General features: G+C 42.0%; 2 protein-coding genes across 2 annotated transcripts; both read left to right on the top strand.

The window, feature by feature from the left end:
* Window positions 1-1,525: 1,525 nt before the first annotated feature.
* On the top strand, window positions 1,526-2,824 carry kcnj16a (potassium inwardly rectifying channel subfamily J member 16a). The gene has a single exon (XM_073490136.1). It carries the CDS (start codon window positions 1,526-1,528, stop codon window positions 2,822-2,824), a length of 1,299 nt encoding a protein of 432 aa, XP_073346237.1.
* An 8,263-nt stretch (window positions 2,825-11,087) lies between these two features.
* Window positions 11,088-12,920, top strand: kcnj2a (potassium inwardly rectifying channel subfamily J member 2a). Its single transcript, XM_073489669.1, has one exon. It carries the CDS (start codon window positions 11,131-11,133, stop codon window positions 12,412-12,414), a length of 1,284 nt encoding a protein of 427 aa, XP_073345770.1. The 5' UTR covers window positions 11,088-11,130; the 3' UTR covers window positions 12,415-12,920.
* Window positions 12,921-27,795: the final 14,875 nt, after the last annotated feature.

Below are 27,795 nucleotides of genomic sequence, written 5' to 3'. Positions count from 1 at the left end.
AAGGGCAGACAAAATATGAAAGAAAACATGTGAATGAAATTATAACCCATAACGGAAAAAACATAACAAGCTGCAACACAACATAGCCTCTTTTTCCCCTTGTCAGTGATTTTTTTTGTCCTCTCACTGTTCTTGTTGTCAACAGAGCGCTGCTCATTATGTATTTATATTAGATACTACAGTCAAAAGAGCAAGAGGTTGGAGATTTCCAGTGATCAGCCAATGCTTCTGAGACACGTAAGACTCTGCCGTTAATTGTTTTCCCCAACAAAAAGGTCGGAAAATGGGCAAGACTGGTTCAGCTGAGTGGCTGTATTCTGTATCAGAGAACAGGGAAGGACCTTTGGGAGTATTGTGAATGATCATTCTGTAGAAGCAGCAAAACATTCTGTAATATTTATTTTGCTTCAAGAGGGATGTAAAAATAAGTGGAACACATGTTTATACAATCCTCGTCCAAATTGGTGCAGAAACTTACTTTAGTCGAGACATAATTGGGATTTCCAGGTCCGATTGTGTTGCAAATGTTGACTCCTGAATCCTCATGTGGGTCAGAGATCAGGCAGACAGCTTTCAGTAGCTGTTTGTTCTCATCTGTCTGCTCCAGCTTTCATGACCTGCATTACTCTAATGACCTCCTCTCAGTGTTTTGGGTCAGTTGAACTACAAAACAGCAAACTTCAAAGCTCTTAGTCCAAATTGACAAATGTTAGAAAGTAGTGTACAGGGACTCTGATCAGAGGCTCATTTACACCTTGGTTGTAAGGTGAAGACAGTTAATTGCAATTGATTACGCAGAAGACCAGGATGACCCAGAAATCTGGGATGTTGGATGGGAAGCAACGTCTGAATTCATAAACCTAAATATCTGAAATCAGACCCAACAATGCCAAAGATTTTCATTTTTTATGGTATTCTGAATGGTTTTGCGTCCAATAAACGTTCTCTCAATTTTAATGGATGTATAGAAAGAAGGATGCCACCAAAATGGAACGCTTCTTGGGGACAGGCGCACAGATTACTGTACAAAAACAAAACTTCACTGTTTTGGGTCAACCTGGATCATATGTTGCGCAGCAAATATATTTTCCAGTGTCCTCTGACTGCTCTGCCTCAATTCTGGATGGATAGCTCTACTTGTTGCTAAAGTAAATGCTAACTTCCCAGCAGCTTCCCAATGTGCATCTCCGAACCATACGCAGCCTCCAAGAACGACGAAGGCCAGTTATAGAGTTTCCTGATTCATGTCAGGGGCCAAGGAGGCATATAACACATTCAGCGCTATTGGTTACTGTAAATGCCAATCAATGTCTATGAGGAGTCCCTCCCTAGATGCCTGTTCTTACAAGAAACACATAACATAACATTTCGAACTCGGCAACCCCCAGTGGTGGCATCAAAAAACACGGCATTGCTTTGACGCAAAGGCACAAAGTCAATGTCAATTATGCCCGATATTTACAAAGTCAGGCTGACGAACAAATTGCTAAACATTCTTTGTTGTCTTTCCTACAGATTGTAGAAGATGCATAAACAATATACATCAGTGAGCCCCGCCGATGACATCACTGTAAAGACTGAGAATGGACCTCGACCAAAGAAATACCGCTACGTACGCAAAGAGGGCAACTGTAACGTCGTGTTCCGGCATGTTCCTGAGGAGTGGTTGCTGTTTGTGACCGACATCTTCACCACTTTGGTGGAGATCAGATGGAGGGTGATGTTCCTGATCTTCGCACTGTCTTACATCCTGTCCTGGCTCTTCTTCGGCATCCTCTTCTGGGTCATCGCTCTCGCTCACGGTGACATCCAAGACCACACGAAAGATCCCTGCGTGTACGAGGTGCGGAGCTTCACAGCTGCTTTCCTCTTCTCGCTCGAAACTCAAACCACCATCGGCTACGGTTTCAGAGGAATGTCCGAGAACTGCATGGTCGCCATCATCGTTGTTACTGTACAAGATGTCATCAGCTGCTTCATTGACACGTTTGTCATCGGAATTGTTGTCGCCAAAATGGCCTCTGCTAGAAAGAGGGCACAGACAGTGGGCTTCAGCAACTGCGCCGTCATCAACCTTCGCGATGGTTTCTTGTGTCTTTCCTGGAGAGTTGGGGACTTCCGCAGGCACCACCTAGTGGAGGGGACAGCTTGTGCCCAAATCGTCTACTCAACAGTGCATGCCACGGGGAAAATGGACGTCACCTACGAAGATCTGGTCATCCAGCAGAAAGACGTTGTCCTGGTCACACCTACAACCATCTTCCATAGGATTGAACCTAGCAGCCCTCTGTACAAAATGAGTTTGGTAGATCTACGGAAAGCGGACTTCGAGCTGGTGGTAACTTTTACCTACACGGACGACTCCACAGGTATGCTGCATCAGAGCCGAACCTCATACATTCCATCTGAAATCCTCTGGGGTCACCTGTTCCAGGAGATGATCCGGGTCAGCAGGAGGAACTACCGGGTGGATTACACCTTGTTCAATCACACTGCTAAAGTGCTGGTGCCTGAGGTCAGCGCAGAGGAGTATGAACTCAAAAAGCAGCTGCGGCCTTCTCCTCGACATTCCCCACGCCATTCACCTAGATCTTCACCCCGACATTCACCTAGATCATCACGGAATTCACCTAGATCTTCCCCGCGCCCCTCTCCAAGGTCTCAGCAGCAAAACCATCACGAAACCCTTCTGAAACCCCCAACGGTAACTGTGGAGCTTGTGAATGATAGTCAAACTGAACCAACTTATTCAACATCTCAAGCTGACAATAAACATCGAGACACTCTGGCTCTGCCAAATGACCTCACAAGTTCAGAAATATAAAAACAGAACCATGATGTTGAAGGTGGCCAGACATTGTGCCATTTCCTCAAAGAGACCACTGCTAAAGGAATATTCAGCACGATCTGAGTTTCATTGACTGTACAAATGTTCAAAGTTGTGACGTTTGTGTTTTTTAGCATGTGATTTGTTTAAAGTGACACTCATGCCAAAATGTGTTTTCTGAGTACCAACCCTTGCAGGCTTGAAAAGCTGCTCATCCAGCACATGTGAGCTATTCAAGGGATTGTTAGCTGTGGTTTTCAAAACAGTGCAGGGTTTACAGAACATGTAGCCAGTTAGCAAGTGCGTGACCAAAAAGCAGCATACCAATACGTCCATCTGTCATGTGACCATCGCCTTGCAGATTGTACTGGTCTTTGATAGTCTCCCAAGACTACATCAAAATGCTCCACTTTCTCATCCCAAACATGGCAGGTGCCGCCTCTTGCCCCATCCTGATTTTTTAAATTTTTTTATTGAGATGATTTCACACAGACACAGAAAAGCTATTGTAGTTTTTGGGAAAGTTTTACATAACAAAATGCTATGAGACGAAGGTCCCAAGGCCCGATACTTGACACTGGTGGGCTGCTTTAAAAACAGTGCAGCGTGGCACACCTGTGAAGCCAAGCTGCCTGTGCATCAGCCTTAAGATTGTTATTCAGGGGGAAAGTGGTGAAACTCCACACCTTGCACTGATAAGTTGAACATATTTCAACTTCTAGGAACAGCTAGAAACACGTGACATGCAACACAATAGTGGAGCGCCTGCCAGGCACCCTGTACCACAAAATAATGGTTTTGCTGGTGATGCCTTTCTAGCAACATGCCTGGGTGTGATCAGCCTCTTAGAGTCTAAAACCACACTGGTGACTCTGTCAGGCTGAAGTTAGGAACAGCAGTGCTTTGAGCTAAATGCTAATGTCAGGATGCTAACATGCTCACAATGACAGTGCTCACTATCTGATGTTTAGCACGTACGTTTACCATGTTTACTATCTTAGTTTAGTGTGTTAGCATACTAACATTTGCTAATTAGTACTCAAAAAGTACAGCAGCTGATGGAAATGACTTGAGTTTTGCAGGTATTTGCTCATAAACCAGTTTTGGCCCAAATTCTACCCGATGATGGTGTGACATGACAAGAAGGAGGACAAAAATGTGTGTCTTGCAATTTAAGGTAATTGGAGTGTGAATGTGACGGATACACAAAATATTAATACTTGGCAGAGTGTCACTTTAAACATTTCAAATTGATTGCATAGCAATAATACAAAACATAGGCTAGTTATTTGAAATAAACTGAAGATATGTTTTAATAATTAATTAGTTGTTTTAAGTTAAGTTGTCTTTATGTTTGTGGTGGTGGTGGAGTCCCATTTGTTTAGTATTCACAGGAAGTCATTCCGTTCACTTATTTTTGTGTGAATAGTATTAGTGTGATGAAGCCTGTTTGTGGTCTTAGTTTTTTGTAAATAACAAATATTTTATATCCTCAAATATGCTGGAAACACAAGAACATTGAATGAGCATCTGTTGTAACAAACTGAGCAAAATGTATTTTCTAATTTTGTTGATATTTAACCTTCAAGCAGATTTTATAAAATATTAAAACTTAGAAGACAACAGCAGTGTCAACAATTTCAATAAAGTGATGTTTAAATGTCTGGTTTACGTCTTGACTTCCTCTAATAATCATGTGTTTGTCTGATGGATCATGGTTCTTGTCAAGGAACAAAAGCTCTGATCGGGAAAATCTCTCTGACGTCAAGTGAGCAGACGGACAAAAGTAACCAGATGCTGCTTCGCAACCTACTGCTGTGCTGCTTTGATGACCGTGTAATCAGGTTAAAAACATGTTTTCTTTTTATCATCTCTCCAGAATAGATCAATCTAAAACCCATGATGTTATTCAGGCACGAGATAATGACAATTTCGATTAACTGTGATGGCCTCATTTCTATCCGTTCAAGTTTGAAGTTCACTGATCTTCTGATTCTGTTAGAGAGACCCTCAGACCTCGTAATGCTCTTTATCTACAGACAGTCCAGTCAGACTGACCCACGACCTTGTGATGGCACTGGGCAGGTGGTTTTCTATAGTATATCATAGCAAGGTAATGGATGCTTTTAAAATTCTGCCAAATATGTCAGTTCTTGTTGTGTAGAACAATTTCTATCAGATAAGATGAGACTTAAGTGGTCCCAAAAGTTTCTATTACAGCAGCACAAAGAAAGGCTGAGATATAAGAACTTATTTCAGCTTCTGAAGGAAGAAATTAAAAAAATTAAATGAAAAGTTTGAGGGGGACTGGACGAGGTACATGAATTTGGAAAAATTTACGCAAAAAGAAATCTCGTGTTTCTTTTTGTTGATGCTGATGTGATTTCCAGCATAGCTTTATTATACAGACAGCAGTGATGGACAAATGTACCAATAAAAAGTCCCAAGTTGTAACAAACCATACTTCCACTCCAATAACAAGTCACAGGGTTGATTCAGACTTGACCTATTTAAAAGTATAACACTGCACTGAAATATGAGTCTCCATCTGACAGAAATACTACAAAGAGGATGATTGTTATTATTTTTTTAAGGAAAAAAAAACTTTAGTTTCTGGGTCAGACAGCAAAGAAATGAATATGATCAGGGCAAGAGGATGCAGCCTTAACCAAACACAGCTAAAATAGTCTGAAGAAGCTTCCAAGTCAGCTAATCGACTGAATTCAACAGCCGACCCACTGGTTAGTCTCATTTTTAGCATCTAGATGCTGCTGAAGAGGAAATATAATATATCAAAGTCATTAACTCTCAGTGCTGTATGTCTATTACTGTGTAGGTTCATGGAGAGAAACAAAAAGTCAAATTCCTTTTGTGTGTTCACATGTTTGGTCAATAAAGCTGATTCTGACAGAACACAGAGAGGCTAAAAATTCTGAAAAACAGATGTTTCACACACGTTCAACTCAGCAGCACAGATGATCTGAACAATCAGCACAGCTTCAAGGTGGACACCCAAGATTAGTGTGACTAATTCAGTATCTGACCAACTGTGAAATATAGCCACAATCTCCCTTCTGTTCCTGAGTTATGGTGTTGAATAATGGCCAGGAAAAGTGTTTTTGCAGAACATTATGATGTCACGGTGAAGTTGACCTTTGACCTTTTGGATAAAATGTGTCATCACTTCATCGTTTTATCCCCAAAGTTTGGGCCACGGCCAACTGTTGGGCGGTGAAGGTACTGCAGGTGGGCTGCGAGGGGTCATTTTACAATAAATAAATACAAAGTTTTCAATTTTGTCATTAAGTTTGAAATTACCATAAAATATTTATATAACATTTAATCAAGACTAATAAAACAAGGGAGTTTATCAAACCTATTTTTGTCCAGTGTTGTGTTTAAGTCCCGTTGATATGTGCGCCATCAACCAATCTTAACCTGCACCGCTGGGCGGCACTGCAGGAAACACAACCCTAACATCGGTGTGTATCTTATATTGCGTCCATAACAGGGAATTATAATTGCATGTGTTTCATGAGTCGTGAGATATGCAGGTTCAAAACTCAAACCAATTCAGTTGTTTCTAAAAAAAAAAGGGAAATACTTCATCTTAGTGTCGTGTGTTGATCAGAGTTGTGAATAAAAGTTTTATTAGGCCCCAGAAGATTTTCCAGTTTCAAAGTTGGCCGCATCATTAATTCTGGGAATAGCTGATTTATCCAGTCAGACACTTCTGTGAATCTTTGTCAAAATTATCCTTTGAATTCTTGGCTCAATACATGTCTTGTGAGGTCACCAAATTTGAGCACATTCTTGAGTCCCAAGTGTTGCGTTCACAAGAATGGGACGACCCGAAAACACAACGCCTCCGGCCACGTTTTTAAAAGCGACAGTCACTTTGATTTTGTCCATTATACTGTCAGCAGCAGCCTTTTGTCGAAGTCTGTCAATCCCCAAACTTGTCAAGCTTCTTCAAAGATCTTATGGGTCTGTTTAGGAGGCAATGACAACATGATTGGTTGTTTATCTTGGAGGACTTGCTCATTCTGCACTGGCTGGGATCATTTTTTGAAAACAGAAATCTCAGCACCAGGTCATTCATTAGTTTAACAGCCTAATTATAGAGTCATTTGTGCCTAAAATGTGGAAAAAATGTCTTATTACATCTTAAATTGATGATACCCACCATAATAACACGTCATCTCAGTCCTCTGATGCTGCAGTGACACAAGTTGCATGAAAAGTTCAGATTCAGAGTCCTCCTCCTCTGTCTCGTGCTGCACTCGTGTGTGTGTGTCTGTGTGTGTGTGTGTGTGTGTGTGTGTGTGTGTGAGTGAGAGGCATTCACTGGTTAATTCCAGTCTCCAGCTCTCCACCTTGTGGTCCATACGCAGCACTGGCGACTGCATGCATCGCTCTCTTTATTGCTGGAAATTGGGCATGGAAAACAAACAGACACAACGTGCACGGTTCACCGACACAGGTGGTTTGGGCTAAATATACATGCTGCTATAAATAACCACGACTAAAAATAAGATACTGAGGGGGGGAGAGAGAAAAAAAAAAGACGAGCAGTTAAAAAAAAAGGCTTTTTGAAAAACACGTCTCTGCGGGTTAATGTTTATCATGAATTAGCGAGCAGGAAGAATGATTTAGTCGATGGCTTAAAGACAACACGGCTTCAGCCTGACCTAAAATTATAGGGCAACAGATGCATAGTCTAAACATCCGAAGCAACTTGATAGCTCAGTGGAGAAAGACAGTCATATCATAATACAGGCATGTAGGGCTTTATTGAGTGAGTCATTCTTTCCGACAGAACACATTTTCCATACCCACATTAAAAAATAAGATCTATAAAAACAGCGGATATCACAGGAATGAGGCTGACGGGCAGTTCAGCTGCACAGGTGGGAACGAGCTCAGAGGGCACAGATTTTTTTTTTTTTTTGATGCCTCTGTAGAAAAAAAAATAGAAATCACTGTTCTGACATGAGTCTCTGGACAGATGGATGTTTTTCTTCCTCAGGCATGTTAAAAGTTGCTTTTCTGTTTTCTGATTGCAAAACTTTCTTGCACCAAATTCACACACTAATTAACCTGGTTGTCTTTCATTTAAATCTATTAAGCAGCAGCGTTATTAATCAGATTCGATTCATGAAGCAATTAACCTAAACTGATGCTTTTTTCAAATCTCCTATTACAACATATCTGGTTTATTTTTGTTTATAACCACTTTTTGAACTCTTTGACCTTCGTCCCCCCCCTCTTCTCTTTAACCCCTGACCAGGGCCGTAGCCACCATTGACGACACTGAGGTCATGCCCTCTCTATTTTTTCCATTTATTAATGATTATTATAAAGTGTTACCAATGTTAATAAGCTCCTTTTAGCATAGAAATAAGTTTAAATAAGTTTAATACATTTAAGTCAAAATTGGCCATATTTGTTTCTTTTCTGTCGGAATCTGAGTCCAGTTTCACTCAATCTGCTGGCACCGATCTTATTACTAAGCAGTTATGGGTCCATCAAATTATGATTTACACTACAGTCTGCAAAATTTTCTCCATGGATGGGGTGGGGGTGGGCATGACCTTAGTATTTCTAAAATCCTGGCTACAGCCCTGTCCCTGTTCCTGATTATTTAAGCTCCATTAAAGTCAAATTCCCCTCCACTACTTCCATGTTATGTTATGCACATCATCCAATTGATCAAACGCACAAAATTACCGCAATAAAAAAAAAACAAAAAAAAAAACACAGTCTAATTGCGGCTGTTTCTCAGTGCGCGCTCCCCTCCTCCCTCCATTGGCCGGGCGCGGAGGGGGCGGGGCCGTGCCGGTGCGTGTTGCTTAAAACGCTTTGGGGGAACTCATCGCGAGGCACATTATCGAGACCGGTCCTCCGGAGATGTGAGGGGAGTTTCACACTTTGATCGGCCAAAACAAATAAAGAAGCGCGCCCGAGGATAGCGGAGGCCAAAACAGGACGTCTGGATTATATTTCAGCGAGCTGAAGCCAACACAGTCCACAGATGAGCAACAGGTAGAGCAGACACGAGTCCAGCTGTTTCTTTTATCGTAAAGTCTGTTAAATGTGAGATGTGGCTGTTTATGTTGGGTTGGTTTATTCTCCATGACGCGCCGACTTCCTGGCTTTTACGCACGACTTCTGTTGCCACAACCCGCCAAAATGTTCTTCTCTGTCCGCTCATATTTCATCTCGCTCCTTCTGTGTTGACTTTAAGAGACATTTCTGACGTGCCGAGCTGGAAATTAAACGTGCATGTGTGTCTCAGTGTGAGGGGTGTGTGTGCATGATTGCATCAGAAGTCTTTTTTTTTTCTTTTCCCTCGCACCTGTTAACATTTGTCGCTGGCATTTGGTGCATTCTCAGAGCAGCTCTGTGCGTCTGGTAACAGTCAGATACTGTTTAATTACACTGTTTAAAACACCAGATTTTATAGTTGTAATATAATAATAGTAAGTAGTAATAATGAGGTATTTATTTAGGGGAGTGTCTGTCTCAGTTTTTCCTACAAAAGCTGCTCATTTTGAAGCAAAAAGTACAGATTTGGCAGGAAAAGAAAAAAAAAAACCTGCTGCTTTGTTAAGTTAAAAATTTACATAACAGCCATCATCTGAGAAAAGATTACACAATACTCAACAATACAGCGTCCTCTGTAATTAAGATCAATGGTGCATGTCATCAGATGCTTGTAACACAAACCACAGAAAAATGTAAAAACCTGGCAGACAAATTGCATCAGCCAGTTTTATTTTTGCAGGTATGAAACCAGAGAGTGACTCAGGGAGTGTGCGAAGAGATTTATTGGTTTCACTACTCTCATGACTCAGAGAGAAATCCGTCCTGACAAAAAAGTAAAAAGTAAATAAAAGAAACCACGGTGACACAGTGCATCAGGTCAATCTAGACTTTGTTGCCAGGACATCCAAAACTAATGAGTGGTGCTGTAGTTGTGCCAGGAGAATCCTCTCAGGACAGCCATTATTGCAGCAGAGCGGAGAAGTCCCAGAGGACTCTGTGAGAGTCAACAAGCTGCACAGCCAAAGACACAGCTCACACTCTCTCCTAAAGCTCCTGGAAGATAACAGGCCGAGTAAACTCAACCTACGAGGCTGACATCATAATGTCATTTATAAACTCGCTGCTCCAATTCTGCAAAGTTGAGTTTATTTCTTGCAAATAAATGCTTTAAATGCTTCATAAAAACTTAAAGTGCAACCTGTTTTTGTGAAAATGTGCACAGACTTGAAGTTGCTTTGGTTCCATTTGTTGTAAAATTGTCACGATACCAGAATTTGAAACTTTGATACGACACTAGTGCATAAAAATGATGCTCTTCAGATATCGAAATAGAAAGAAGAGAAGTCCTAGGCGCACAAAATCTGATTGCTTTTTCCTCTCCCTTTACAAATTGAGCACTACTGGAACAGAAAAGTCACTGAACACACGCCAACACATTTATCGAACGCGGATATCGTTTCAAACACGTGATCTCGAAAAAATATTGGAGTATCGCTGCTTCTGACAGCCGTAACTTGTGGTGCATTTTCAGTTCCTTGCAGTAAACGTAATAAGAAAAAGGATCTGCACATCAAGTTTTGAACTCGATCTGTCAGTTATGTAGAAGCATCAGTTCATGGGATCCTGTAGAAACACTGAAACCCACAATCCAGTCAGAAACGATCAGGTCAGCGCGGAGCAGCCAAGAGAAACAAGTCGACTTTGAAAGTGACCAATAATGGGACTGGAGTGCAATTACAGGGTGGCCTCTCTCAGTGAAAGTTGAACTGTTAGATCGGGGTTAAACATCACTGTTGTTGTTTGTCATAGCTCGATGAAATATTGTTGGCACAGGCGGCCGAGCTTCACTGACACTGGGCAGAAAGTTTTTAAAGGTTTTTCTCAGGCTGCACACACGCCTGACTTCACAGTGATGAATTTATCAGCTCTGACATGTCGTGTTTCTCTGTTTTTCTAATCTATCTGGAGCTGGTTTGACTAACAGTCGTCTCCTGTCTCTGTTTTCCTGCAGCAGATGATCTTGATGAGGTCCAGTCAGCTGGTGAAAGAGGAGTGACCACTTCATCCTCCTCTTGTTGCACTCCATCGAGGGGCCAGTGAGGCTGAAGTGTCCCTTCAGCCCACCTCACTTTGTCACCATTTCATCTCCGAGTTGGTCCCCCAGAAGCGTTTCAAAACTGTTTCTCCAACGCTTTTTCCAGAAACTCAGACTGTTTTCCAAAGCAGAAGCAGCACAGCCCTCCCAGACTGAGGTGATGGGAAGCGTGCGAGCCAGCCGCTACAGCATTGTGTCATCAGAGGAGGACGGCATGAAGCTTGCCACTATGGCAGTACCCAACGGCTACGGGAACGGCAAGAGCAAGGTTCACACGAGGCACCAGCCGCAGAGCAGATTTGTAAAGAAAGACGGTCACTGCAACGTGCAGTTCATCAACGTGAGCGAGAAAGGTCAGCGGTACTTGGCTGACATCTTCACCACGTGCGTGGACATTCGCTGGAGGTGGATGTTCATCATCTTCTGCCTCGCCTTCCTTCTGTCGTGGCTCTTCTTCGGCTGCGTCTTCTGGCTGGTGGCCATTTTCCACGGGGACTTAGAGAACAATGCCCAGAAGTGCGTCTCCAATGTGAGCAGCTTCACGGCTGCCTTCCTGTTCTCCATTGAGACTCAAACCACTATTGGCTATGGCTACAGATATGTGACAGATGAGTGCCCTGTCGCCGTCTTCATGGTGGTTTTCCAAAGCATCGTTGGCTGCATTATTGACGCCTTCATCATTGGTGCCGTCATGGCAAAGATGGCAAAGCCCAAGAAGAGGAATGAGACTTTGGTTTTTAGCCACAACGCCACAGTGGCCATGAGGGACAACAAGCTCTGCCTGATGTGGCGTGTGGGCAACTTGAGGAAGAGCCACCTGGTTGAGGCGCATGTGCGGGCACAACTTCTAAAATCCCGTACGACAGCAGAGGGCGAGTACATCCCCCTTGATCAGATGGACATAGATGTGGGCTTCGACAGCGGAGTCGACCGCATCTTCCTGGTCTCCCCCATCACCATCGTCCACGAGATTGACGAGGACAGCCCCTTCTACGACATGAGCAAACAGGACCTGGAGAACTCAGAGTTTGAAATCGTGGTCATCTTGGAGGGAATGGTCGAGGCAACCGCCATGACCACGCAGTGCCGCAGCTCCTACGTCGCCGGCGAGATCCTCTGGGGCCATCGGTTCGAGCCGGTGCTCTTCGAAGAGAAGAACTACTACAAGGTGGACTATTCCCGCTTCCATAAGACATACGAGGTGCCGAGCACCCCTCTGTGCAGCGCCAGAGACCTCGCAGAGAAAAAATATATTCTCTCAACCTCCAACTCCTTCTGCTACGAAAACGAGATGGCGCTGGAGAACAAAGAGGACACGGACGAGGGGAACGGGGGCAGCGTTGGGCCCGACGGCACCCAGACAGACAACATCTCAGAGAACGAGCACAGCCAAGCCACGGTGCCGCTGGAGCCCCGGCCTCTGAGACGAGAATCAGAAATATGACTGTACAGACCTCAGACCTCACATGAGAGATTCTCTAAAATCACCTCTCTGCTCCAAAAGGCACAACGAGCCGAGCTGGGCCTTGGGTAGAGGACAAGCCGAACGGTACTGCTGTGGGAAGCGGCAAGCTTTAGGACTTTGTATGTAGGAGTCTGTTTGAACTTTTACTACATACAGTATGACAAAACACAGCACTATGATGAACCACGTGCATATTGCAGGAAGAATTCTCCAGGAAGTCCCCATGAATGTGTGCTCAGTGTCTGGTGACTGCAGGACGACGGAGAGGGAGGTTGTTGTTGAGATGACTTGAAAACTGCAGGCATGTCTCAGTTTCTCTGGCCGGCATGAACAAGACGCTGTCAGAACGGTGTTTTTTAGAGTTAGAACATGTTCTCAAGTGCTGCTAGTTAAACTTTTTCGTAGGACACAACAGGTAGATGTCTGGAACAAAGGTACAAGTAGAGTATTTGTTCACGAGCTGGTCTCACAGCAGACATCACAGGAGTCGAAATAAACTGCACCAAAAACTTCCTTGACTTGTAGAGAACTTTTAGGACTTTCATCTGACTTGACAGCACTGATTTTTCTGATCTTCTGCTTTAATCCTTTGCTGTTATTGATCTGAGAGTCTGTTCATTGCTGGTCGGACCGATAGAAACATGCCTGCTCGTGTCAAGAGATAGAGCAGGGTAGTATTAACGGCATCAAACTGACAGAAAAATCTAATTTAAAGAGAGACCGGGGTAACACGAGAATCTGAATGTTCTTAAAAGTGCTGCTATAATAATGTTGCTTTTTTTTTTCTTTTTTTTTTTTTACGGTTGATAAAAAATGCCAAAGAGTATTATTATCATAGTTACGTGTTTCTTTAAAAAAACAACACCTGGTTAGATTTGGTACAAAGAAGTAGAACGTTTAGGGAGTTTTAATGAGGTTTGTTTTTCAAGAATGTGTGTACAGTTTATCAGTTTTTTTTTTTAAACGTCGATCATCGTTATCTTGAGCCACTTCATCAAGCCTTAATCTGGAGAGTCAAACGAGCGAGAAGATGTGTGAATCAACCAAGGTGGCAAAGACTTTAGTTCTGTAATAATTCAGTCACATCTCGAGGATTTTTTGGATCAACTTGAACCAAAAATATGAATTTCTTTTTTTTTTTTTTTTTTCTTAAAGCCAAACCTGCTTTAAAGGTTATAAATATGAAGTGGTATGTGTTCGCAAACTCCTTTCTAACGTCTGACTCTGATACAGTGTTATGATCGGAGGCTGTTTTCATGAAGAAATATCAAATCTCCGGTAAAACATCTTCCCTGTTTGCTGTATCATCAACACTACTTGAGTTTTCATTCTCTGTTTTAATCCTTGTTTTACTCGAGAATGTAAGATTTGAGAAAAAGCCTAGTTCAAAGCCAAGTGTACTGTAACCCCGGCATATGAAGGTGTACTGCACAAAATACAAATTTATATCTTGTATCTTTTTTTTTTCTTTTTTTTTTTTTAAAGAGAAACAGTGACTGAAGGCCTCTCGGCTCCACAGATCCTACATGTGTAAATACCTCCCTTCCTCCCTGTTGCAGTTATTTTGTATCAGTCTTCCAAATGTACTGCAAAACCATGGAATGTACAGATTTTTGTATTAATATTATTATTATTATTATTGTACATGATATTATATTGTTCTTTTTTCAATAAAATGTCAGTGGACGATCAGAATCACTGAATCTGTGTGGCTTGTCGAGACTTTTGCACTCAGGTTTGAGGAAGTTTTCACAAGATCAGATGAAATTTGCATCAAACTCAACAAAACATGAAAAATGGAAATGTGGCTCAGATGAGACTTAGTTTACTTTTGGGATTAATAAAGTTTGACACGTAACTTGCCTTTAAAAACAGCACAGCCCAATATGGAAAGTAGCAGCAGGGCATTTTTTAACACTAATATTGACTCAAGCATTGTGTTTCACTGACATTTTGGGGTACTGAACTTGAGTACTTCCATTGACAGACACATTGCTCTTTTTACTCTCCTACATTTATTTCACATATACTTGCACGTTACCTGATTTACAGGTAAAATGTGATGAACAAGTACAATGAAGCACTGTAGCTGATGAAATTAGCTGCAGCTCAACCAGCTGCAACATAAAAATGCTGCTCACATGTTCATGTTTTGTAGCCTTTCTGCCACCTATTACTCTTGATACCCTTCGACACGAGGCTGCTAATACTTGCCAATACTATTTCTATAGAACTGTTTTGCTACGTTGACTTTCGTAAAGGATCTGAATACTTCTTTCAACACTATTAGTATTAGAGCCCGGGCAATATATTAGTTGGCAGATATCAGCATATCACAGATATATCGGTATCGGCGTGTATGTTGTCTGATATGCATCAATATAAAAACTTATTTTTAAGATGTAATATTGCAGAGTAGTTAGATGTCATCCTAGACAGTTAAGTTTATTTTTGGGTTACAAGTTTATTTCCGTTACAGGAATCAGCAGCAACATGTTCTCACAAGTCTGAAGTAAAAGTGTTAACTGTGAAGATTAGAGATTGGTGACATTCGCAGGTGATAATTATGCTTTATTTTTACATCTGACAAGGAAAAAGAAAAAGTCTCACACCGAATACATAAATCCAATCACTTCGACAGGACGTGTTTTTGATGGCAAAACACCTTTGAGAAACTTGGTAAAAGTGTTACTGTTTTGAGATACAAGATTTCTACCAGTCATCTGCCAGTGTGATGTCACTTCATGCTAAATGTATGTATGTATATTTCTCTCTGAGGTGCAGATGGAGTATACACGTAAGTACCACCACCTCACACTATGGAGGTATTTGAGTATTGCACCAAGTTACATCCCACCGCTGAGTACTGACAGGAGAACAGCAGCAGTGTGTTGCAGTGAACATCTCCAGCAGCACTGTGTTGTACCGAGTTGAACCGTGACAGTAAGCAGCTGCCTCGTCCTGCGTCCTTCACTGTCGCAGGACGGATTAACACCCTCTCTGTTCTCTACCTCTTGACATACATTGTGTACATCTGTCTCTCTGGTCCTTGCAATGTCCATTGAAGTGTTTGCTCAGTTTCACAGGTTTGAATCCAGTCAGCGGTGAAACTTGAGTCACATGGCAACGAGTCTATCAACAAGTGTAAGTGTTGTTTTGGAGACGTATGTACCCTGGTGAGAACACTCAGTATGGCACTGAAATGGTCAAAAGCTCCACTAATCACTCACAGACTGTACGAACATTCAAAGCTAACGATATTAGCATCAGCCTCAGTTGTACTTTGTGGTAAGTGCTAATTAGCAAATGTTAGCATGCTAAACTAAGATGGTGAACGTGGCAAACACACCTGCTAAACGTCTGCATGTTAGCCTCGTCACTGTGAGCATGTTAGCATTTAGCTCAAGTATGGTCTCAGAGAGCTGCTAACAAGGCCGTAGACTCCACGTAGCTGTGTGTGTATGCTGCAGGGAAAATGCCTCAAGTACTTTGAAAGGATTGAAACTTTGCGGTGGATTTTGGACAGACCGTGCGCACTGTGCCACAGGAAGTTGGCAGGGAAAAACAAAATTTCTTGCTGGCCCGGTTCGTGTCTTGATATCTCCTGTTAGCGGTGGTGTTTCTCTTCGTCTGCCAAGAAATGCATTTCCTTGTGTTGAACACTGGAGGCGATCATTTGTAATTACAGATGAAAGCGACAAACTGTGTGCGTTCGCCTTGATTTAAGAAGCATTTAGTGTTTCAGTTCAATCTCAGCGCTTTCGTCAAACTTGCTTGTTCTTGCAAGCAAAAATATAACTAATCCTGGTCTTTTTTTTTCTTTTTCCTGGATAGTTTTAACTCTCAGGTCGAAGATAAGGTCCACATTTATTACATCTGTACATGAAAAGCAAGTAAATTTCAGTCAGGATTCACTCTGTGATCAATAACTGTATACAAAAATAAATGATAAACATCAGGATTTGATTCTAATTTGGGTTAAGTATCGGTTCTGAGAAAGCAGAGAGAACGAGGAAGCATTTTTTCTCATGCTGGTTATATTTTGTCTTCCACAGCTCTACCTCTCCTCTTCAGCTGCACAGAGAGACAAAGAAAAAAATCTGGACGTGAACTCGACTCAATGGAAAATTCCTCGGTTTACCATTAAGGAAGACTGACACTAATGTCAACTTCTGGAGTCAGAGCTCGAGCTTTGAACGTGATGCTTCTGTGTGTGTGTGTGTGTGTGTTCCATTCATCTGACATAAAGCAGTTACGGTATCTGATTCATCTCGATCATGAGTCACAGTTGTTTCAGTTGGTTATTATAATCAGGATCTGTGTTTCATATTTCCTCAATGAGACATGCTTTAAACCACAACAGTCAGTCCAGTACAAGATTTAATAAAAAAAATACAATAAAACACAACACAGTGGCAAAAAGAAACTCACCTTATTTATTTATATTTTGGTAAACAAAGCCTTTTTTTTTCCAACCACAGAAGGTGGCACCAGTTTGTCCCTAAGGGGCAATGCTGGTGGGAAAGTAGGGAGCGACTTTCCGGTCACACCATTTAATATTGCATTTATTTATTGAATTATTAATTTAAAGTTGTGAGCAGGAAAGGCACATTGAGGTTACTTCCTGCCTCAGGGGGAACAGTGCGGCAGCTCGTGGTGCTGTAGGTGACCGTCTGTGTTTCTATTGTGCAGCTCGGCTCGCTCCCTGTTTATGAAAACAATAACAGTGTATCAGCGCAGTAAACATCCAAAGGTAAATGTTAGGCCCACTCCCATTATTTCTGAGTAAACCCCTGAGATATCAAGTATCCAAACAGTTTACTTCTTATCACTATTTATTTGTGTTTTATACATCACGCTGCACAGCCGTGTTCAGAGCCGCAATCTGGAAACAACAATGTTGGAGCTGCAACACAAACACAGTCCGTGCTCCTGAACTATAACCGGAACCTCTGGCTTTTATCGGAGCTTCTGGGAACCTGACGTTCAAACGGGCTCAGCTCTCGTCCAGACCTGTGATCCTCGGAGTGTTTTGTCTTTAGCTGAAGCCAAGTCTTCCTGCTTCACACGGACCCCTGCTCAGCCAGACAAAACCATCGGCACACAAGGCGGGCGGCTCGGAGCTGCTCTGACGTTCCATATAGGAATGAGTGCCGTTTTAAATGGATTACAAAGAGTCATTACCCATTGGGACAAAGAGGAAACTCTTTCCAATTGCAATATTATAATAGTAATGATGACACTTTTAGAGCCTGCTTCATTACATCAATTGAAAAATGACTTTCCTTTTACGTACGCAACGCTTTCAACAACAATAGGAGCATAATAACGGGAACACAGATATTATCAGGTGTAACCCAGAAACAAAGACAGCAAAGGAGTGCAAAACCAGTGCTTCAACTGGGCCAGTACTCTTCAGTAAGAAGTACCAGCATGTTAGATTTCTGTCCAACTCAGTACCTTTACTACTTTCTGATTAATATATTGTTAGCACTAATGGTGTAGTCATGTTATTGTGAGTGTTTAATGCTCATAAAAGCAACACAGAGGCGCAAATGTGCATCTGCTATGCAAGTTACATGTGGACTAGTGCAGTTAAACAGCAGACTTAAAATGGGTATAATCAATGTTATGTACTGAGATTGTATCAAATCACAATATGAAAACAATGTGACAGTTTCAAAGTCTCACTTAATAGAGATGAACCTCCAGACATTTAGAAGCTGAACCTGAGGCTCCCCGTCGGCTTCGCAGAACTTTTACAGGAGTTTCAGCTCATTGTTCATCTCACAACTTTACTACCATTCACTCCAACGACTTTTATAGAGGCATTTAGCAGCTGAAGAACCAGGTGTTGGTGGACATGGTGGAACCAAAAACAGAGCTACAAGAGTGAAATTGGACTTGGATCAGTTGACATAAACAACTCCAAATTAATGATATTGCTGTCCCCATAAATGCTGGACGTTTAAGTGGACAAAAAGAGAGAACAACAATAACACCAAAACCACCAAAAATGTTATTGCAGGTTTATAACTATAAATAACTACCCTACAGGCTACACTGTTCCTGATTTGTGCTTGTCAAGGCTACAGCTGCAATAGCTGTATCCGACAAGTTTCTGAAGCCGGTGGAGATTATTAAGAGTGAAAACATCTGCGTGATTTGCTGTTTGCTCATCTTGGTGGCCTCTTTCTATCACAGTGATTTAAAGAAAGAACAGTTTCCCTTTCCATCCAATTAATTATTATGATATCTGACAGAATGTAACAGGTTTCAACAGAATTTGGCAGAAAGTTTGGTCATGGGCCAAGAAAATAATTGGTGAGCAACTGATCATTTCAGCAGTAGTATTTTGATGCAGATTCAGATGTAGATTAAAGATTTCTAATCATTTCCTTCTTTGACTGCTTTGTAACTGTTTTAAAGTACTTCAAGTATGCCTAATAATTTCCAATAACACATTTTACAAATACCACAAATAATAGCGTAATTCTCTGAGAGGTGAGGAACTCTCGTAGTCATTTTAATGATAATAATAACAATGGAGAAGGTAACTGCATCCCAGCCACGTAGGCCTGCAGAAAGCTGGTGGAATTTTCCGAGGAGCTGACCATCCAGTGGACCTGAAACGCCTCGCTGGCTCTCGCTGGAGCCTCACTTTGAAGCTCAGCCAACTGCCGTTGACCCGGCTTTGATGTGACGCCAAACACTGTCACCGACGGAGACAAAACCCCTGTCATCAGACGCCACATAATCGTTTTCTCCTGAACCGTAACCTCTGCAACATTCATCGAAACTTTTCTGCTCATTGTTGGAATTTTTCTGTGTGTTTCAGATCCTCATGCATGAGTCTTTGGGCCTCTGGCATACTGCGAAGGTCTGCTCGCATCGGTGGCATTATTTGGCAAAATCCAGAGCAGTGGGGGTGACAGACGGCTGCTTTGTTACATCTCTGGTTTGTGTTGTCAACAAACAGGTCACAGCCAATGTCAAAGAGAAAACAAACTCAGTCCTTGCACCAATTACATAAAAAAAACAACTACAGAAGCTCTCTGACCTGACCTCTTCCCTATTTAAAAAACACCTTCAAGAACAGACTGTAGCATGTGTGCGTCAATATACAGCTGTCTTCCTTTAAATAGGTTAAACAAAGGGTCAGTAAACAATATGTTGTTATGTCACATCTTGAATAATTCATTCCATTTCCTCCTCGTGTGCCGTCCTCTTTGAACGATGACCAGATGAGGTGTCTCCGTTTCCCGCATCTGCTCACTGGCAGCGACTCCACAAACAAGCGAATGATTTCACACTTTACATGAAGAGAATCAAACATATACGAGAATATGAAGGCAGTCGCTTCCACATCTGTAATTACGATATCTAGTCTGCTACAACATTGCTGGCAATATGAATGTTTTTTATTTTTTAGAGCAAAACAACAAAAAGAGGCATCTTTTACCGAAATATTAAGTTGGAGATCGCTTCTGTGTGGTCTTGCATCAGTACATGAGCTGCTCATACAGGTTACTTCCATGCTTGTTAACTTTACAGTTCAGTCGATGGATTTATTAGCTGAGCTTTTGAAATAATCCTAAATTCACATATCGACTGTCTTGAAATCCTTTGTTGCGCACCGACCAGAGTCTGCTTGGTAGCGAACTAAGACCCATCTTTCCAAGCGGTCTCAGTCTGGTCATTTGGTCCACGTCAACTTAATTTTGGATCATTTTGGTCCGAGGCTCTCCCCTGGAATCTGTTTTGCAAACTGTATTAGCCCTACATTTGACCTGGCACATGCGGCCTTACCTTGACCTTCCCAGTGGTGGTGGTAGCCGAGGTTAACGGGACACTGGGGGGGTGGGGGTCACATTAGGGCAGCAACCTGAGCCTGCAGGGGGGCTTTACTGTCTGACAAATGGGGTTGTCCTCATATTTAGCTCCGAGCTTTCAGCAGCAGAGATTAGCCTCCTCGTCGCTGACAGACGAGGAGAAAATAAGAAACATGTTGGGATACAAAGCTGCCGGTCAGCTGTGATTTGTGAGGGGTCCCATCAGACAACAAGCAGGCAGGGAGACATGACGTATGTGTCTAAAACAGATTCAGTCTCTGAATGGTTAAAGACACATGTCCCAGTAAGGAAGGACTCGGTGATGTGTAGGAACATGGGAATTAGGTGTGTTGCCATGAACGTTGCGGTGCATTGCGTTGGGTTGGGGCGTGTTCGCGCGTTGCGTTGCGTGCGACTTCATTACAGCAAGTCTTTTTGGCTGTAATAAGGAAAGCAAAAATAGAGTATAAGTCATGAACAGGAAACAAAACCAGGTTTTTTTCCAACCACCAACAGCCCCAAAAGAAGCAGAAGAAGAAACAAAACCTTGATCATCTACAAGAGACAAATGGAGCAGAATCAGCTGATCAGTCACGGGAGCTAAATGTCTGCTTCGTCAGATTCTTTCACATTTACAGTTTTTCAAAACAAGGTAAGAACCACCTCGAGCGAGCGGAAAAACTTTCTTGCGTAATTGAGGATGTTTCTTAACATTTTTGCTGACGGAAGCACAGCTACTGACAATATTTGAACATGTAATTTAACGTCTTCTACAAATTAAATAAAGCCATCATATCAACACTAAAACACATTATCGCATGTAACGTAGACATTGAAAAAGTCTGGGTCTGTCTTTATCAATAAAACCAAATTACGAGTGGACTGTATCTACATTAGTTACCACAGAATTGCTTCTTGCCAATGTGATGCACTGTTTTCCTGAGAAAAGAGTGACGATGCCAAATGTCAGCTGCACAACTCCACTGTCTTTTAACCTGATGTACGTTTGTACTGCATGTTGTTTTTTATTGTATGTCATTTTTGTGCTGCACCTTCTTCCCTATCTCCGAGACAAATTTCTCCCTGGTGGAGACCAATAAAGTAACCCTAACCCTAACCCTAACTCTGGGTGTTGCACTCTTTTATGCACCTTGCCCTTAATGTACTTTTTTTGAAGTTTTTTTTTTGGTGAGAGAGTTTGGGAACGACGTGGAACAAATCTTCCTGGTTAGACTTGAAACACGTTGCAGTTCATAGTTGGTACCCTATGCCTGAGGGCTAAACAGGTGCTCCCAAAGTTTAATCATTTTCAACTCTGACCTTGTTCGTCGGTGATCTTTCAATGTGCCTCGTCATTAAGATTGGCTTTTCGGTCTTCTTTGTGTTTACTAGGTTCATTGTTTTGTTTTCCTCCATGCTAACTGCACACCTTGGGGACATAAACTCACATCACACTTTAACGTCCTTCTTTACAGTGAGCACAACGTCATGAAGAAGCTGACTATACCCTAGGAGCTAGTTTCAACAGTCCGTCTACCATCGTCTCAAATGTATGAAATTAGAGAATATTTTTCATTCAGGTTTTATAAGTCAAAGAAAATCTGCTGAGCCTGCAGTAGCACTCATGTGTAGCGTGTCAAATACATGAAATTCCTGGGATCTAAGCCCATGTTGCACAGAAAGACGTTTCAGCATATTGCTGGTGTTTCCACTTAAAATGATCATTTTACAGACGTTACAGCATTGCTGTATTCTTTCTTTGTGAAATGAAGCCACGCTTTCGACTATTTCTTCCTCTCTGCCCCGACTCTTCAGCAGTGTAGACACAAATATTTGAAGTGGTTGTTCTGCAATGTGCAACGGTCATAAAAACATGTCAGCACTGATGAAAGGAATTGATAAGCCTGGAGGCGTTTAGGATTTACCATGGACAGTCTCCAAGTTTGTTTAGTGCTCCTTACATAATCTAATCATTCCAGCCAGAACCAATCTAGAGCAGCCGTGTGTTATGACCGACATTTCAGAGGTAGTTGTGTTTTCACCTGTGTCTTTGTGTTTTTTGGTTGGTTGGTTGGCTTGTCTGCAGGATTACACAAAAACTATGGATTTCCACCAAACTTGGATGGAGGATGGGTCTCGACCCAGAACAGACCCGATTTACTTTTGGTGCAGATCCAGATAAAGGGACAGATCCAGGAACATTGCAAGATAGAAACATTTTGTAAATTTACAAGCTAATACAAACAGTGCTGTTGGATCTTGGTGGAGGTATCAATCTACTGAGTGGCATTGTGACCATGCTGAAAGGTTACAAGGATGTTTTCTCCTACAAATTTCACAGCAATTTGTAGCAACTGTGTCATTATTATTTACTCCCCTTTTTCTGTTTTCAGAGAACATCAAATGTGTAGTAAAAGTTTAACAACCCATCATCCATTAGGTTCACCTGGGTGAAGAATGCAGCATTACGGACTCTGTGTACTGTGGAATAAAGGTTTCCGAGTCAAAGCACCACAGTTTGTTCAACGAATTCCAGTTCTGATCCTCCTATTATCCGCTTATAAAACGTCCACTAGAATGTCAGGTTGGCAAAAAAGCCAAAGAATGTGAGTGATGTGAGTGGCAGCGTGATGTAGCTGTGTAACGCCACACTCATTTGGTCTTTTGTGGTGGACCACAACAGGGTGACAATGTTTTAGCGAGGGTGACAGGTACACGTTACGGGTTAATAATACGGCCTGTGGTACGAACACAGATCTCTGCTGCCTCATCCCACTGATAACCCCACACAAACACACACACACACACACTCGCACACGGTAACGGCCAATTAGGATGCGTTCCCATCATCATCACCATCATCATTACATTCTCGAATCATTTGGTCAATTCAATCCGGCCTCACATGTTCTTTTTATAGAACATGACACGTCGGACAAATCAAATTTAGAGAGCAGACTTTCTCTCACAGGTCAGCTGTGGTGAAGGAGAGCAGACCACAACAACCATGTGCAGAGACCAACATGAACACAAACAGCACACAGTGACATCAGGATCACATGCTGGGTACATTTTTGGTGTTTAGTTTGATTTAAAAGTCCGAGCCAATTAAATCAACAACCCTAAGTGTGTCAGAGCTGAAGGAACCAGTTTGTCTTAGAATACTTAATTAAGGGTAATAAACAAAGATGTTTGTATGTTTGTGTGAGAGAGAGAGTATGTGTGTCAAGGGGAAAGGGAGGGTAAAGGGAGGGCTTTGACCTCAAAAAACCTTTCTTTCAATCAGATGTTCACAGGATTAAATCCCATTTTTGACACCATTTAAAGTCATTGTTTTTCAGCAATAACTATTTGATGCACACTTCTCAAAAGTAGTTATGGATAGTGGGATATGGGTGCATGTGCATGGATATTCAATAAAAGTCAAATGAAATGTGTCGCATTGATTTTTGGGGACCAAAAATATTCACAAAACACAAAATAAAAACACAAATAAATAGCTGTTTCCTCAGTTGGAACAACAACAGACAATCAAGAGTTGTGGAGGTGGAATTACAAAAAGGGAAGTCATCAGAAACAACAGAAAAAATAGCACATAAATGGCAACAAACATGAATGAAATCTGTACTTAAAGAAATTTAAAAAAAACAAACATATTTGACAAGTGTTGAGTTTCCTGTTCCCCAAAACCACTACCTTAGCGTTTGTGTTGCCTGAAAATGATCCAGAGGATGGATACGTCAGTCACTGATGATTGTTTGGGACAAAATAACCCCATCCCTATTCTGGAAAGAAATTATGTAACATGAATAAATGAATGTTGCGAATGAATAAAGTGAAAGAAAACAGCAAATCAGGACGATTATCCGGCTACACCCCACCTCAGCAGGAGGATGGAAACACTCATCATGATTTCACTTTCAAGGATCATTAATGACAGACTCCTACATGAAGTATATTTAAGGTCAATGGCTGATGTACTGCGAGGGATTGCGTGTACGACAGTGTTCATTGTCTTTGTTCTTTGCTCCTCCTAAATTTGGACACCGACAGTCGGTACCGTATGTGGCAGCTGCTGGGCAGCTAAATCACATTGTGTAACGTTTGATGGCTGGAGATCTACTGAAGAGGGGACTTAGACGAGGCCTTGGCACAGACTCAACTCACCATAACTGCGCTGCCAGTGGTACCCACTGGAACGTAGCTGTTTATCATATTTTGGCTTGTGACGTCAAACGCAGTGGCTGGACTGACATTACACAACCTGCTGCTTCTGCCATGAAGCTTTTAGCTCCTGTTATTCTGCTGTCAGTGGAGATTGTCCCACTGTAGTGAATGTTGATCAGAAATGTGTTCTTTTTCTTATTTTACTGGGAATAAATGGGACATAACTGAAAGAAGATTAAACAAGCTAGGTTTTTGTTTTCTACTGTTATGGTTCCAGCCATCGGTTCCATCTTACGATGAGCGTTAAGTCAAGTCAGACAATGAAAACTGAGTTTGACGTGTTTTAAAATGGCCACTGTGGGATAAAGCCCTTCCTCTGATGCCATCCTCAGGCTCAGTTACATGTTTGCCATGTTAACAGTGGAGCATGTTAGCAGTGTCAGTCACAGGGCTCAAGATTACCAATGTACCGTGGTCCTGGGGACATGTATAACCATCACCTATGAACCGAGCTAGGACTACAACAAAGCAAGTCTTCTCATGCTGTTTATACAGTTACCATCACTGGCTGGCTACTCAGCACAAACCTACAACAAGGACGAAATATAGGATGGAATAAACTGACTGCTGAATGGCGACGCATCCCGTTTTCCCTGATAATGCAACATTGCGAACAACTAAAACTTTTTGGAAATTGGCAGGAGGAGAGCTGGTTAGCTGTTAGCAGCCGGTGGGCAGCAGAGTCCTATGGTGTGTTAGGCTAAGGGTCTGACCGCTAACGGAGCTAATAGCTTACAGTTAACCTATCTAACAGTAACAGAGGTAACAGCTAACAGAGCTAAAAGATTACAGCTTGCAGATCTAATAGAGCTAACAGAGGTAACAGCTTAAGAGCCAATAGCTTAAAGCTAACAGAGCTAATAAAGCTGAGAAGGCTTTCAGCTAACAGAAACCCCTTTTACACTGCCTTTTCAAGGCAGGAATATCGCACCTTTATTGGAGGGACAGTTTCATTCCGCCTCTGATCCGCTAGCAGACGTAGTAACAGAGCTGTAAGGCAATGTAGAGCTGAACTTTCATTGCTGCACTGTTGTGGAAGCTCTGTTTAAAAGGGGTTAGAGTTAACAAAAGGTAACAGCTAATGGAGCCAACAGCTTACAGCTAACGGATATTATGGAGCTGACAGAGCTTACAGCAAACTGAGCTAAACACACAGCAGGACTGAGAGTTTCTGTTCAGAGGAACATGAAGCATCAAACAGTGAACTGCAGTTTAATGTTACAACACAACAAGTTTACAGTAAATAGATGAGTAAGTTTTGAGGTAAAAGTACTTTGAGTGCTAAAACTTAAACAACTATAGATGATTATTCCCATCAGCCTAAACTTTACAATGAGTTTAATGCTTTTTCTTGGATTTTCCATCAATCTAAATGATGTTTCTGGTGTGTGATGAGCATTAGAGCTTTACTGGTCTGCTAGCAACTGGCTTTTTTGAGGACGGTTATGTCTAACATAGAATTAACTTCATAGTGCGACTCAGTCATCGTGCGTCATATATGAGCAGAGAGTTTCCACGAGGTTCACGAGTTGTTTCAGACAGTCACATGCCAACCTGCTGCCCCGTGCATGAGTTGCCATATTGCTTGACCGCTATATCACGATGTTTCACACTATTATACCAGCTTTGTCTCCACATAGGGGTGTCGTCGATTCCGGTTTCAGAATTAGGAGGGATTACTCAAAGGATCTACTGACTGTTTGTTCAGGGTTTACAGCTGATATGTGACTCTTCCTCTTCTGGGCGGTCAATTTGCAGAGTGAGTGGTTTCAATTTGACCAGAGGATCTATCTATACCAAGAGGGCTTTTTGGCCTGAACACGTGTCTATCAGCATCTTGTTAACGTCACAGTGCTTAGTTCAACTGTTTGGTGGGCTAAAAATATGTTTTTCAAGATCTGGGTTAGGATGTCAGCTCACCTAGTTCTTATGGGTTAAACCTGAAAGACAAAGGTCAGTTTTAAACACTTTCCTTGATGTTGTCTAAGATGTCAAGTTCTATTGCGGGAACACAAATGCTCAGAGCTCTGGGTCTCTTCATCCCAGAGCTTTTCAGAGGGCTCCGGTTGTCGTCAGCGCCATACTTGGATGATATACGTCTCAAAGAAAGCCTGCAGTCATCTTCTTTGACTTTACAGGGACATGTGATAACACTGCAGGGTTAATTCACAGGAGTTACACCGTCATAAAGGATAGTTTATCACCCCCATCCACAACCTCTGGATGTCAACATTACAGTACATGATGGAGGTCAACTCTGCGGATCGCTGCTGCAGACGGTCCAATAGACGCCATTAAGTTTTGGTGCGGATCCGGACAAAGGGATGGATTCAGGAATGTTTTCTGACTTTCTGTTACACTGTAAGTTAGGGGTGTTTTTTGACATTTTCGTTAATTTCTCACAGATTAATGTATGGATCTTGATGAAAATGGTGGCTGTTGTTGAGTCCAAAAGGGACTGTGGGCCTTGGTGGAGGTATGCACTCTACTGAGTGCCATTCTAGTCATACATGTGGCTTTAAAAATGACTATATAGAATATACCTTACAGACTTGGTATGGAAGGGGCTCTATGCAACAACTTGCAATTCAAATGCATTAATCACTTTTTCATCAGCCATATGTGAGTAGATTGTAACATGACGTGAGAAATTAGACCTTACCCGTCTCTCACAAGCCTGTGGACAATTTGTTGAAATTGTTTAACGCTCCCGGACTGTGGATTTCTTTGAGAAGGACTCAGGTCAGGGTCCGGGATGTGAGGATGTGGCTTTATGCATGTTCAAGTGCCTCGTCTCAGCACTTCTCTCTGCTTAGCTAACAGAGAGCAATAGTAGCTAACGTTAGTCCACGTTAGCGGACTCCATTTCAAGTCCACCTTTTACAGATATTGAATGTGTCAAGCATTTTGTTGTTACCATGACAGTTAAATATACAATGGTGTTTTCATTCAGTGCCAATCATGTGAAGGATTTTTCTTTTTCTAATGAAAAGAAAATAACCTGACCAAATTACTGTGTCAGGTCACTGTCCAAAACAGGAAGATGGGCAGAGAAAGATTGAATTATGCAGAGTGATGCTTATTGGATTAGCTGACCGGTGAAAAGATTGGGATCAGTGACGAATTGAAGTCTTTAGACACGTAGAAAATTATTTTCAGCTTCTCAGACATGAAGACTTCTCTGGGGTTTCCGCTGTTGGAGTGTCCGATTGGGCTCTTGTAATTAGGGCTGCAATTAATGATTATTTTCACAAAAAAAAACATGAAAAATGCTCATCATGATTTCATAAACTAATCCATT

The sequence above is a fragment of the Pagrus major genome, chromosome 20 (assembly GCF_040436345.1).
Source record: "Pagrus major chromosome 20, Pma_NU_1.0".
In the NCBI taxonomy this organism is placed as follows: Eukaryota; Metazoa; Chordata; class Actinopteri; order Spariformes; family Sparidae; genus Pagrus; species Pagrus major.
Note: the sequence above shows the minus strand (reverse complement) of the source record. Positions and strands in the feature narration are given on the sequence as shown.